At 35.8% G+C, this 15,572-nt stretch overlaps 1 protein-coding gene across 1 annotated transcript in view; it reads left to right on the top strand.

Annotated features, from left to right (window-relative positions):
* The window catches only part of PPP2R5A (protein phosphatase 2 regulatory subunit B'alpha), an 88,772-nt gene that overhangs the window by 34,657 nt on the left and 38,543 nt on the right, over positions 1 to 15,572 (top strand). The window contains exon 2 of the mRNA XM_068541471.1: positions 12,473 to 12,669. Within this exon, the coding sequence (XP_068397572.1) occupies positions 12,473 to 12,669 (197 nt within the window). The remainder of the gene's footprint in view (positions 1 to 12,472; positions 12,670 to 15,572) is intronic.

Raw genomic sequence — 15,572 nt, 5'->3', positions numbered from 1 at the left:
CTCCCTCCTTCTCTCTCTCTCTCTCTCTCTCTCTCTTTCTCTCTCTCTCTCTTTCTCCCTCTCTTTTTTCTGGTCTAATCTTTTAGAGCAGGGGTCCCCAACCCTGGGCCTCAGACGAGTAATGGTCTGTGGAACCGGGCTGCCCAACAGGAGGTGAGCGGCAGGCGAGCAAAACTCCCCATCTCCCGCATGACTGCCTGAACCATCCTTACCTTACCCCCAAACCCTCCACACCCCCCGGTCCTTGGAAAAATTACTTACCGTGAAACCAGTTGCCAAAAAGGTTGGGGACTTCTGTTTTAGAGTAAAGGGAAGGAAATAAACAAATTTGCCATTTTTAAGTATATGCATTGTGATCTCTAAGTGGGTAAAGATATAGAAGATAGTTATTAAAGGAACAGTTGATATTTCAAAGACAGTAGTCTTATATAATACTTGTTCTCCTTGCATTCTAGGTGATTTGAATCCCAGTTTTATTACAGATATTCTTTGTGATCTTGGGCATGCTATGTAGTGTGGGATCTTATAGTACTTTACATATTGTAGAGCAGTGGTTTTCAGGGTTTTTTTTGACTGAAAACTATAACAAACACATTTTACTTTACAACTCAGTTCTCATATAATGTTTCATAAAATAACACTCTTACATGCAATATGCTGATATTTTATATTTATTTTTAAGTTCTGGTTGTGACCCACTAAAGTTATCTTATTCTACCCACTAATGCATTGCAACCCACACTTTGAAACACAGTTCTCTAGAGCAGTATTTTTTAAAGTGTGAGCCAGATACATCTTCAAACTGAGTATTGAAAAAACTTAAGAATTTAGAGATAAGTAGGAAAAATCTAGCTGGGTTTTTGTGAGTTTTAAAAGTTGTGTTAATAATTCTCCAAAGATGAAATGCCTCACTTCCCTAGAATTATCTTGATTCTCTCTCTGCCTAAGGCCATGGATTTCAACAGTGGTGAGAATTCTTGAGTCGGATCAAGTTTCAGTCATAATAATAAAATAGAAGACAGTTAAGATAAGTTTTTAAAGAATTCATCTTGAGAGGGCAGACAGCAGAAGCAAGAAGAGCTACAGTCCTGCAGCCTGTGGAACAAAAACCACATTCACAGAAATATAGACAAGATGAAAAGGCAGAGGTCTATGTACCAGATGAAGGAACAAGATAAAACCCCAGAAAAACTAAAGTGGACATAGGCAGCCTTCCAGAAAAAGAATTCAGAATAATGATAGTGAAAGAATGGAGGCAAAGATCGAGAAGCTGCAAGAAATGTTTAACAAACACCTAGAATAATTAAAGAACAAACAAACGGAGATGAACAATACAATAACTGAAATGAAAAATACACTAGAAGGAATCAATAGCAGAATAACTGAGGCAGAAGAACGGATAAGTGACCTGGAAGACACAATGGTGGAATTCACTGCCACAGAACAGAATAAAGAAAAAAGAATGAAAAGAAATGAAGACAGCCTAAGAGACCTCTGGGACAACATTAAATGCAAACATTCGCATTGTAGGGGTCCCAGAAGGAGAAGAGAGAGAGAGGACCTGAGAAAATATTTGAAGAGATTATAGTCGAAAACTTCCCTAACATGGGAAAGGAAATAGCCATCCAAGTCCAGGAAGTGCAGAGACTACCAGGCAGGACAAACCCAAGGAGAAACGCACTGAGACACATAGTAATCAAATTGACAAAAATTAAAGGCAAAGAAAAATCATTGAAAGCAACAAGGGAAAAAACGACAAATAACATACAAGGGAATTCCCATAAGGTTAAGAGCTGATTTCTCAGCAGAAACTCTACAAGCCAGAAGGGAGTGGCATGATATATTTAAAGTGATGAAAGGGAAGGGATTTAAAGGGATGAAAGGGAAACTACAGCCAAGATTACTCTACCCAGCAAGGATCTCATTCAGAATCAACAAAGAAATCAAAAGCTTTACAGACAAGCAAAAGCTGAGAGAATTCAGCACCATCAAACCAGCTCTACAACAAATGCTAAAGGAACTTCTTTAAGTGGGAAACACAATAGAAGAAAAAGACCTACAAAAACAAACCCATAACAATTAAGAAAATGGTAGTAGTAACATACATATCGATAATTACCTTAAACGTGAATGGATTAAATGCTCCAACCAAAAGACACAGGTTCGCTGGATGGATACAAAAACAAGACCGATCTATATGCTGTCTACAAGAGACCCACTTCAGACCTAGGGACGCATACAGACTGAAAGTGAGGGGATGGAAAAAGATATTCCATGCAAATGGAAATCAAAAGAAAGCTGGAGTAGCAATACTCATATCAGATAAAATAGACTTTAAAATAAAGAATGTTACAAGAGACAAAGGAGGACACTACATAATGATCAAGGGATCAATCCAAGAAGAAGATATAACAATTATAAATGTATATGAACCCAACATAGGAGCACCTCAATACATAAGGCAACTGGTAACAGCTATAAAAGAGGAAATCGACAGTAACACAATAATAGTGGGGGACTTTAACACCTCACTTACACCAATGGACAGATCATCCAAACAGAAAATTAATAAGGAAATAGAAGCTTTAAGTGACACAATACACCAGATAGATTTAATTGATATTTATAGGACATTCCATCCAAAAACAGCAGATTACACGTTCTTCTCAAGTGCGCACGGAACATTCTCCAGGATAGATCACATCTGGGGTCACAAAACAAGTCTCAGTAAATTTAAGAAAATTGAAATCATATCAAGCATCTTTTCTGGTCTGACCACAACGCTATAAGAAATCAATTACAGAGAAAAAAGCATAAAAAGCACAAACACATGGAGACTAAACAATATGTTACTAAATAACCAAGAGATCACTGAAGAAATCAAAGAGGAAATCAAAAAATACCTAGAGACAAATGACAACGAAAACACGATGATCCAAAACTTATGGGATGTAGCAAAAAGCAGTTTTAAGAGGGAAGTTTATAGCAATACAAGCCTACCTCAAGAAATAGGAAAAATCTCAAATAAACAATCTAACCTTACACCTAAAGGAACTAAAGAAAGAACAACAGACAAAACCCAAAGTTAGTAGAAGGAAAGAAATCATAAAGATCAGAGCAGAAATGAATGAAATAGAAACAAAGAAAACAGTAGCAAAGATCAATAAAACTAAAAGCTGGTTCTTTGAGAAGATAAACAAAATTGATAAACCGTTAGCCAGACTCATCAAGAAAAAGAGGGAGAGGACTCAATAAAATTAGAAATGAAACAGAGAAGTTACAACAGACACAGCAGAAATACAAAGCATCCTAAGAGACTACTACAAGCAACTCTGTGCCAATAAAATGGACAACCTGGAAGAAATGGACAAATTCTTAGAAAGGTATAACCTTCCAAGACTGAACCAGGAAGAAACAGAAAATATGAACAGACCAATCACAAGTAATGAAATTGAAACTGTGATTAAAAATCTTCCAACAAACAAAAGTCCAGGACCAGATGGCTTCACAGGTGAATTCTATCAAACATTTAGAGAAGAGCTAACACCCGTCCTTCTCAAACTCTTCCAAAAAACTGCAGAGGAAGGAACACTCCCAAACTCATTCTATGAGGCCACCATCACCCTGATACCAAAACCAGACAAAGATATTACAAAAAAAGAAAATTACAGACCAGTATCACTGATGAATATGGATGTAAAAATCCTCTACAAAATACTAGCAAACAGAATCCAACAACGCATTAAAAGGATCATACAGCATGATCAAGTGGGATTTATCCCAGGGATGCAAGGATTCTTCAGTATATGCCAATCAATCAATGTGATACACCATATTAACAAATTGAAGAATAAAAACCACATGATCATCTCAATAGATGCAGAAAAAGCTTTTGACAGAATTCAACACCCATTTATGATAAAAACTCTCCAGAAAGTGGGCATAGAGGGACCCTACCTCAACATAATAAAGGCCATATATGACAAACCCACAGCAAACATCATTCTAAATGGTGAAAAACTGAAAGCATTTCCTCCAAGATCAGGACCAAGACAAGGATGGCCACTCTCATCACTATTATTCAACATAGTTTTGGAAGTCCTAGCCACGGCAATCACAGAAGAGAAAGAAATAAAATGAATGCAATTTGGAAAAGAAGAAGTAAAACTGTCACTGTTTGCAGACGACATGATACTATACATAGAGAATCCTAAAGATGCCACCAGAAAACTACTAGAGCTAATCAATGAACTTGGTAAAGTTGCAGGATACAAAATTAATGCACAGAAATCTCTTGCATTCCTATACACTAATGATGAAAAATCTGAAAGAGAAACTAAGGAAACACTCCCATTTACCACTGCAACAAAAAGAATAAAATACCTAGGAATATACCTACCTAGGGAGACAAAAGACCTGTATGCAGAAAACTATAAGACACTGATAAAAGAAATTAAAGATGATACAAACAGATGGAGAGATATACCATGTTCTTGGATTGAAAGAATCAATATTTTGAAAATGACTATACTACCCAAAGCAATCTACAGATCCAATGCAATCCCTATCAAATTACCAATGGCATTTTTTACAGAACTGGAACAAAAACTCTTAAAATTTGTATGGAGACACAAAAGACCCCGAATAGCCAAAGCAGTCTTGAGGGGAAAAAACGGAGCTGGAGGAATCAGACTCCCTGACTTCAGGCTGTACTACAAAGTTACAGTAATCAAGACAATATGGTACTGGCACAAAAACAGAAATGTAGATCAATGGAACAGGTTAGAAAGCCCAGAGATAAACCCACGCACCTATGGTCAACTAATCTATGACAAAGGAGGCAAGGATATACAGTGGAGAAAAGACAGTCTCTTCATTAAGTGGTGCTAGGAAAACTGGACAGCTACATGGAAAAGAATGAAATTAGAACAGTCCCTAACACCATACACACAAAAAAACTCAAAATGGACTAGAGACCTAAATGTAAGACCGGACACTATAAAACTCTTAGAGGAAAACATAGGAAGAACACTCTTTGACATAAATCACAGCAAGATCTTTTTTGATCCACCTGCTAGAGTAATGGAAATAAAAATAAACAAATGGGACCTAATGAAACTTAAAAGCTTTTGCAAAGCAAAGGAAACTACAAACAAGACAAAAAGAGAACCGTCAGAATGGGAGAAAATATTTGCAAACGAATCAACGGACAAAGGATTAATCTCTAAAATATATAAACAGCTCATGCAGCTCAATATTAAAGAAACAAACAACCCAATCCAAAAATGGGCAAAAGACCTAAATAGACATTTCTCCAAAGAAGACATACAGATGGGCAAGGAGCACATGAAAAGCTGCTCAACATCACTAATTATTAGAGAAATGCAAGTCAAAACTACAATGAGGTATCACCTCACACCAGTTAGAATGGGCATCATCAGAAAATCTACAAACAACAAATGCTGGAGAGGGTGTGGAGAAAAGAGAACCCTCTTGCACTGTTGGTGGGAATGTAAATTGATACAGCCCCTGTGAAGAACAGTATGGAGGTTCCTTAAAAAACTAAAAATAGACTTACCATATGACCCAGCAATCCCACTACGGGCATATACCCACAGAAGACCATAATTCAAAAAGACACATGCACCCCAATGTTCATTGCAGCACTATTTACAATTGCCAGGTCATGGAAGCAACCTAAATGCCCATCAACAGACAAATGGATAAAGAAGATGTGGTACATGTATACAATGGAATATTACTCAGCCATAAAGAGTAATGAAATTGGGTCATTTGTAGAGACGTGGATGGATTTAGAGACTGTCATACAGAGTGAAATAAGTCAGGAAGAGAAAAACAAATATTGTATATTAACACATATATGTGGAATCTAGAAAAATGGTACAGATGAGCTGGTTTGCAGGGCAGAAATTGAGACACAGATGTAGAGAACAAACGTATGAACACCTAGGGGGGAAAGTGGCATGGGGGGTGGTGGTGGTGGGATGAACTGGGAGATTGGGATTGACATGTATACACTAATATGTATAAAATGGATAACTAATAAGAACCTGCTGTATAAAAAAAAATTCATCTTCCAATCAGATTTAAACTATTAGGTGTTTTGCAAGACATATCTGTATTTTAGATAATTCCTTGATTGTGTAGTTTTTCTTGCATCTTTAATACTTTACATGAAGAGCTTTTTATATTGGGGATTTAATAATATTTTTCAGAAGAGCACTTTTAGTAAATCCTTAGCTCTGATACTGTTATTGAAGAGATGCATATAAACATGAATATAATATATTGGTGTTTCAGGTCTGTTACATTATATTCTTAAGTTGTGATTAAGGGTCTTTGAAGCAACATAAAGACTTAAGACATTTAAGATTGTTGAATATGCTATATTATGATCATAAATGGTGGTCTGAATTGCTCCCAGATCAATACTTAGGGTGAGGTCAAGATATGCTAATAGGTTTATGTATAGGACTGGGTTTTTCTCTTTGCTTATTTATTTATGTTTATTTTAATATTTATTTATTTATTTGGTTGCTTGGGGTCTTAGTTGTGGCTTGCGGCTCCTCAGTTACCACACATGGGCTCCTTAGTTGCGGCAGGCAGGCTCCTTAGTTGTGACATGTGAACTCTTAGTTGTGGCATGCATGTGGGACCTAGTTCCCTGACCAGGGATCGAACCAGGGCCCCCTGCATTGGGAGTGCAGAGTCTTATCCACTGCGCTACCAGGGAAGTCCCTCTCTTTATTTAAATGGATGTCACTAGGATCTTAAATGCTCATCCCTTATTTGCTCACGATTCATATACACATTTTGGAAGAAATTAATATTTATTTGAAATAGGTACAGTGTCATCTTTCCAAGAAGACCTGATTTAAACTGCTCCAACAAAAATTTGGGGTCTCTTGTAATTAATTTCAGAGTGACTAGCAAATACTGTGTTGTACTTGGGGCATGTTGCAAAACAATTACATCGTCAGCATCCACCATTCCAGTTGCTATATGATGTAGCACTGTAAGGTTTTCTGAATTTTTCCTGTGAATTAGTATGCTTCCAGGGGTATTGTTATTTTTGAACCTCTAAGTGGAATTCTGGTGGATAACATCAGTTAATATTGCAGGGAGAATCCCAGGTGAGGAAGTTATCACTATAGGAATCAGAATGGACGTTATTATCTACATTGAGAATGGCAAATGGATAATCAACATAAACCTAGTAAAAATAGCCAAGTAAAAACAGCATGTGACCTAACTGCCTAAAAGTAAGGCATTGCCATACTCAAACACCACTGAGTATGACAGACTTCATTTGCAAGCATGCTTGTAATGGGGAAGCTGAAGTATAAAGTGGTCAGTGTAGATACTGTCAGCGCTTTTTACATTTAGTGAACAGAATTTTTTTTTTTTTTTTTGGCTGCGTTGGGTCTTCATCACTGCGCACGGGCTTTCTCTAGTTGTGGCAAGCGAGGGCTGCTCTTCGTTGCAGTGTGCAAGCTTCTCTTGTTGCGGAGCACGGGCTCTAGGCGCGCAGGCTTCAGTAGTTGCAGCACGCAGGCTCAGTAATTGCAGCACACGGGTTCTAGGGTGCGTGGGCTTCAGTAGTTGTGGCGCGCAGGCTCAGTAGTTGTGGTGCACGGGCTTAGTTGCTCCACGGCATGTGGGATCTTCCCGGGCCAGGGATCGAATCCGTGTCTCCTGCTTTGGCAGGCAGATTCTTAACCACTCCACCACCAGGGAAGTCCCTAGTGAACAGAATTATTACCTATTCTTTTCCTCACAAAGCATTTATTATTCATATTTATGAAATATAGCCAGGATGTAGTCTGATCTTTTTTCAGTTTAGTGAAATATATTTTTTGCTTTTTGTCTTTTTTTCTTATAAGAAAATTCTGAAAATTGATGTCTCAGGAAGGTGCCTAAGAGTTGGGATTATATTAAACATCTACAAGTGCAAAATATTTTATAATTTTTTAATGATGAAAACAATGATCTCATCTTTTCTTACTAGGGTAACCATTATAAAAATGTTTTTGATCTATATGAAAAGGTTGTTTGTCTTGAACCTAGAAGTAGGCCAGCCAACAGTAGACGACAGGAGCGTTCTTTTCTCTCACGTAACCTTTTACAGTCTGATCACCTCTTCCACTGCTGTTTTACCTTAGTTGCCAAGAAACTCAACACAAAGTGATTAAATGTAGCAGTCAAATACCTTGTAATATCTATAGCTTTCGTGCTTTTAATTAATCCAGATTTTATTTTTAATTGTTCTCCTTATATTTAATCTGGTAAGTGCTCTCAAATTCTTTTTGACTCTAGGTTATATAGAGAATAGATTGTGTGTATATATATATGTGTGTATGTGTGTATATATATACATATATATATATATATATATATATGGTAAACAACCATACCTTTTACATTTGTTTATCGCCTGATAGCATTATTTTTTAATGTTTTGTATCTTGCCTTCCCAACCTGCTTCTAAGCTCTTGAAGGCAGGAAATCATCTCTAACTTTCAAAACTAACCTTAAAGGACTGTTTTGAAAGTTAAATAAATAGACATAGGAAACAGAGTTGTATTTGGCATGAAGGGAGCGCTAATGTTAGCAGCATTATGTTTTATTATGTAGCACAGTAGACTGTTCAATAGAACATGTATTACTTACAGGAGGGGTTAGGTAGGAAAAGATTTTTCTATTCCCTAATACCTAAAAATAATTGAGGTTTGGGCATTTCTATTTCAACTCAGAGCCAAAGGAGTTGAAATGTTAACTGCTTTCTAAATATATCTAATGTTTGGGAAAATCCAGATGTGACCTGTTCCATCCAAATATTAGGTAATGCTGGGATATAATTCTGGAGGAGAAAGCAACTTCAAAGAAATCTTTAGGCTAAGTAGCGGATTACTGAATGGAGAAGCTATGAAAAACATTAATTTCTTCCGAAGGAGACTCAAGAGTTAGGTGCCCAGAAAGAGAAACTTCCTAAAAAAAACAAAGAAAAAAAAGAAAAAGAAACTTCCTTTTTATATGTAACATGTTCCTGAATCTACTGTTTGTCAGTCTTGAAAATCATTTTGTGTCTTCTAACATGTTAGCTGTAGGCTACTAGCCTGTGGTGTAAGAGAAAAATGCCTTCCATTTGTATCTACTTTGACATATATGCACTCACCTTCATGATCATTATCTCATTTAATCCATTTAAATCAACCATCAAGGTAGGGTATTGATAAAAATGGTCATTGTTATAAATTCTTAAGCATAGACATGATGTAATAATTCACTATTTATGCCAGCTTTGATATACAGCCTCTTTTCTTTGTTCTATAGCCTATTTTAATTGAGTGCATAATCTTATTCTTCAAATTCAGAGTTTCTTCTAGCATCAAATACACATTTGTTGGCTCCTTATATACCCTATGCTAGAAGTAAAAGAGATAAAAAGGAAAGCCTGCTCAGTGAATGATCCTTGCCCTTGAGGAACCTGAATTCTTTTGATGAGTGCTAAAAGAAATATTCATTAAATACAGGCCCCAAGTTAATGCATGCTCAAGTGTATGATTGAGATTGTATTATAGATGTCCAGAGAAGGGAGGGATCAGTTCATCCTGACCTACCTAAGGGAAGTTTGGTGGAGAATGTGAGATTTCAGTTTATTCTTAAAGGGTGAGTAGGATTTGGAAACATAGGGCAGGAATCTGGTAAGGTATTTCAGGTAGGGAAGAGTCTGAACAAAGATACGGCCTTTGGAGAACAGAGAGAGGAGTGATTTCACATAGAGAAGGTGGTTTGGAGGAGGAAGGAGAGAATAGCGCTGGCTTTCTATGGTGATCTCTAATTGAACTGGGATATTGTATGAGTTTGTATTTTTTTAGCATAAGGAAAAAAAGCTTAAAAATATTTTAAAACTCTCTTAAACTGAGTTACCTTCTAAAGGTATGGCACCTATTTCCCCAAACCATCATTATAATGGAATTTAACTATATATAAAGATATGTATTATAATAAAGAGACAGTATAAAGCTATACAATAAGGATATAGATATATTTATAAATAGATAAAGATATTACTGAGTAATGGAGAGAACTATGGGGATTTCTTGTACAGTGTGAGTTGAGAAGGATTCTTATGGCCCAAATTATCACCCACTTCTTTAATGTATAATACATACCCAATCTAATAAGTTTAGCCTGATTAGGAAGCTTACAAAAAGGACAGGTGTCCATCTTCTAGTTTTTCAAGCCAAGTATTTGTATTAAGCAGACGTCTATTTAGTAATTGAAATAAACTAAATACCAATCTTAAGTGGATACCTTTTTAACTTTAAGGGAGAAAACCCCAAGAGAATTTAAGAAAAAGGCCATTTAAGATACACTAACTTCTCAGGGAATGAGCAGATTCTACTTAGAATAACTGATGGTCATTTTGGGATGAAGTAGCGTAGTGAATTATGACTGGTAAGATTATATGCAGTATGTATGTCGGATGGTGCTTCACTCTCACCTGCAATAGAATGAGGTTTAATAAACTTCTGGGTAAAGATAACTGTTTAACAAATTACTTGGTATTGAAAGTAGTTACAAATTTAATGGTCTTTTTTTAAAAGGATACATAAAAAGGTGCCCACAAAATAACAGTTCAAATAAAGGTGTTCTTGAATCAAAAACTTTATGGAAGTGATCATCAAAAATGTCATGTACTCTGTCAATATTACATGAACTCTGATGCCAGTCTTAGGATTGTAGACCTTGGCTTTCATGTAGCAGAGAGCCATTATTGATTTTGGAACATAGAGTGTTATGCAAACTCTTTGTAAGTGTGGCACTACCACAGAAGAAGCTTCTGCTGGCATAGCCATAAATGGGTTGCAGCAAATTCAAAATTTTTTTAGAATCTTTATATTTTTACTTCAAAAGTCATGTGAATTTTGTCGTTCTTTATAATATATCTATGTTTTTTGGTAAATATTATGTTTTAAGTTATTGAACAAAATTGACTGATCAAAAGGATATGCTGTATTTGTCTTCTTTGTGTGAGTGGGCTTAGGATATCTGACCTGCTATATTTTAGCAGTACCTTATCTAGCTCAGCTTTTTAAGGACAGCACTTGAATATAGCTGCAAAGTAATTTCACTTGGCTTCCTGCCCCAGAGGAATGAAAAAGCATGGGTATCCTTGGTTAGGTTATCATCTTTATGAAGATTTCTACCTCTGTCTTTATATAAAGCAGGCATTGGTTTTGAATGAAGGAATACTGTTGTATATACTATGAGCTCAGTGTCAGTATTGGAATACATGATTTTTAAAAATTTAATCTCAGTAGTTCAAGAAACAAATAATTGAGCTGAATAACTGAAGGTCCTTGTTTATAGATTTGAAATTCAGAAGTGAAATTTCATTACTTTTTGAATGTTGCAAACAAAAAGATTTAATACATTTGTTAGAATCAAATGATTATAATGTGCCCATATTTTTGTACTCAGTAGAAGATAAAACAATAAACATTTACTGAATGCATGTTGTGTGTCAGGTACTGTGCTAGATAATGAGAGGGCGGAGGGAGAGGAAGAGAGAGAGAAAGAAAGGGAGAACACTTGTTTCCTGTCTTTGGGGGCCTCGTAATCTAGGAGTATAATACATGTAAAATGTAACTGCCATATAGCACAGTAAATACTGCAATAGAGATAGCACCTAAGATACATTTGGGTAAATGTGGATTAACCAACCAATTTAGCTTCAGTGCCATAGAGAAAGCTTCTGATAGTGGAATATGCTTATGCTGAAACTTATTAATAAATGGGGAGAGTTCTCAGGGTGGAAATGTGGGAAAAGGGCATTCCAGGCAGAGGAAACAGTGTAAAATCTTCAGGAAATTGCAGAGAGCATGGTTTAACCAAAGTGAAGGTGCATGCTAGATAGTGTTGAGAGATGACTCTTGGCCGTAGGCAGCTTCATTTTGTATACAATCCTAAGGAGTTTGAACGTCATTCTGTAATTTTTGGAGGATCATTGAAAAGTATTGAGTATGATCAGAATGATTCTCATTTTAGCAAGATTTTAGCTTTTGAAGTAGTTTAGAGAATAAATCAGGAATCGCAGGTTATGGCCCCAGGCAAGAGGAGCAGTTAGGATGTCATTGCTGTAGTCTAAATGATGAATGTGAGGGCCATTAAAGCGGCAGAGGGAATGACAAGAAAAGGATAGATTCCAGATAAGTTAAAGAAACGGAATCAGTGACATTTAATGATTGATTGTGGGTAGTGAGAGAGGAGGAAGATAGAAATTCATGTCTGGCGTGAATAATGGGATTAGATGGGTAAATTTCTCACTAGAGTTTTGAGAGAAGTTTTACTTTATGTATGTGAATAGCTTCTACAAAATTGGTAAACATATGAAGGTAACTTCTGAGTAGGTCATTTCTAAATTTCTCTTTATTTTTATTTACAGATGCCACTTCAAATGAACAACAAGAGCTTTTCTGTCAGAAGCTGCAGCAGTGTTGCATACTGTTTGATTTCATGGACTCTGTTTCAGACTTGAAGAGCAAAGAAATTAAAAGAGCAACATTGAATGAACTGGTTGAGTATGTTTCAACTAATCGTGGTGTAATTGTTGAATCAGCGTATTCTGATATAGTAAAAATGGTAAGCCTCTAGACTTAAGTTCCTCAGATTTATATAAATTCAAGTAAGATCTGAGGTATAATTATGATTTAATGAGACTGATTTTTAATAAATATACAATAATTAATGTGCTCAAAAGAATGTTTTTTTAAAATAGTCCATTTGAAAGATTATCCATCCATTCCAAAGATGGTGTCATTGCTTTATAATAGTTTGGGAATTCAATAGCCACAATGGCTGGTAGCTACCACATTGGATAGTGCAGATCTAGAGCTTAGGAGAAAGATATAAGCTCAAGATCATACAGATAGATAGATAATTAATGTGCAGCTGAATAGTTGTGGGGAAAGAACATCTAAAGGGGGAAGAAAAGACCAAGGAAAAACTGTGGGGCTCTCAGCATCTCAGCAGTGGATAAGGGAGTCAGGTCTAAAACAAATCTTATTTAGGACATTTTGATATCATATATGTAGATTCTATAACACAATTTTAATCAAAACGTGGGACCTTTAAGAAGTTAAATGATGTAAACAAAAATTTGAAATATCTGATGTGAAAAGTATTGAAGTAAGGTTGTTTAGGATACTGTTTATTAATTATTTAACCATATTCTCCATCAAACTGTAGAAATTTGTTTCGGACTTGCGGTTTTTGTATTTTGGGGCATAACAAAATACAAAAAATTCATTTGGAATAATTAGAGTCACTGAGTACACAATTTAAGCTTAAATGTTGGTTATAGAAGGTTATAGCAAGTATAATCTAAGCTATAAACTATACAAGTTAGTTGCCTTAATTTCTTTCCCTGTGCCTAATATATGTTCTGGGGGAAGAGCAAAATGTGTAGGAAAGTTAAATTTGACCCTAATATACTAGTTGAGTTTTCTTTCATCATATTGTACTAGAAGACCAATTAAAAGGACTTAAGACATTTTGGTTAGTTTTTTTCTTTTTAAAAAAGAAAATAAAAGCCTTAAGATTTTTTTTAAAGATTAGCTCTAGAGAGAACATTAATCAAAATGAAATTAGCTTCCTCAATTCCACAGATAATTAAAAGCGACAGTTTGAGAATATAAGTATTGATTATTGATAGACTTTGTATTTTGTTCTTTGTTTTGTGTTTGTCATTTAAAAATGTTCAGGGGGAAAATGCAGTATTTCCACTTTACTGATTTCAAATGGTTTGTATTTAGGAATTTTGAAAATCCTAGGGAAGATATTTTTATCTCTCTAAAGTTGTTGCCTCAGATATGAAAGTACTCAAATATTTGAGTCAAATTATTTTGTAATTTTCTATTTACTAATAAATTCTGAGATTTAATTTCTTTTCCCAAGTAAAAAGATGTGTGTGTTTTGTCCTTTTTTTTTTTTTTTTTTAACTTCTGGGTACTTAATTTCTAGACAAGAAGCCAACTCACCCACTTAGTTCTTTAAAGCTCTTCTGTGTATTTGCTGTATACAGTTAATTTTATTGGTGGCTACAAGGTTTAACTTTTTCTTTTCCTACCAACAATAATAAGTATGATTTCAAAGGCAAATTATGCCCTCCTGTGGGACATATTTCCTTTTCAAGTTCTATCTATGACTTTCTGCCACTCTGTGAAATTGATATTTATCAAACTATTTATTGGCTCTGCCCGCATATGCTGGCTTTGAGTTCTAGCAAATCAAATTCTGGATTATAACTTTCTAAGTCTTATGGTTATAGTAATTGACTGTTAGCAGTTATTTGGATTACCATAGATGCTACTTCATAAGAATGGTTGGGAATTTGCTTGCACCACCAAACAACGCTCGTCTCATCCTCTGTTCTCCAAATAATTTATCTTAAATGACCAGCCCCTCAAAATTAGGGCCTTACATGTTTACTAAACCATTTGATCTGTCAGTCTGTTCATCATTCTTCAACGAATTTTGAGTTGGGCTCACAATCCATCCTTTGCTAGAGAAAAAGGATATGTAGTTTACTTTGGTACTAAGACAGACAATGTGAAAGATGAAGTTATAACCTAAAATGAAGACTCTGAAATGAAGAGTCTCAAAGCATATCCTTATTTCAGAGAGGTTAATATTTTTTTAAAAAAATGCTCAGAGTTAATGAAGTACAGTAAATTAAGTCATCATGGGGTATTATAACTATGTCTGTAATGGCAGTGAATAACTATGTCTGTAATGACAGTGAAAGTATTCTACCCCCATCCTCCTCTTCTTTAGTGTGGTGTGTATGTGTAAGAGATATTTTACCAAACTCTTGGGTTATAAGTAAGTAAATGGCTGGATTAGAATATGGGGGGAGTTGTGGAAAGATGAAAAGAATCAAGTTAGGGATAGGGAGAGTTAGGAACTTTATGCTCCCCCCACCCAGTTCCCTCCTCTTTTTTTTTTTTTTTTTTTAAAAGCAAAACTTGGAAAGAAAAACTTGTGATTTAAGGAAGAGGAATCTAGAGGTAATCTGTACGAAGTTTGATGTCTATAGAAGTCAGAATTATGGGACAGAGAAAAGAGAGAAACAAATGGCTGTCTTCATATCTTGAAGAGATTTATAGGTTTTGAACTAAGCTTACAGCCACAACTTAACCTTTTTCTTAAATAAAGTTATCTTAAAAATATTTAGGGCTTCCCTGGTGGCGCAGTGGTTGAGAATCTGCCTGCTAATGCAGGGGACACGGGTTCGAGCCCTGGTCTGGGAAGATCCCACATGCCGCGGAGCAACTAGGCCCGTGAGCCACAACTACTGAGCCTGCGCGTCTGGAGCCTGTGCTCCGCAACAAGAGAGGCCGCGACAGTGAAAGGCCCGCACACCGCAATGAAGAGCGGCCCCCACTTGCCACAACTAGAGAAAGCCCTCGCACAGAAATGAAGACCCAACACAGCCATAAATAAATAAATTAAAAAAAAAATTTCATTTTGCATTTTTAAATTCA

Source organism: Eschrichtius robustus, chromosome 3 (assembly GCF_028021215.1).
Source record: "Eschrichtius robustus isolate mEscRob2 chromosome 3, mEscRob2.pri, whole genome shotgun sequence".
NCBI lineage: Eukaryota > Metazoa > Chordata > Mammalia > Artiodactyla > Eschrichtiidae > Eschrichtius > Eschrichtius robustus.
Note: the sequence above shows the minus strand (reverse complement) of the source record. Positions and strands in the feature narration are given on the sequence as shown.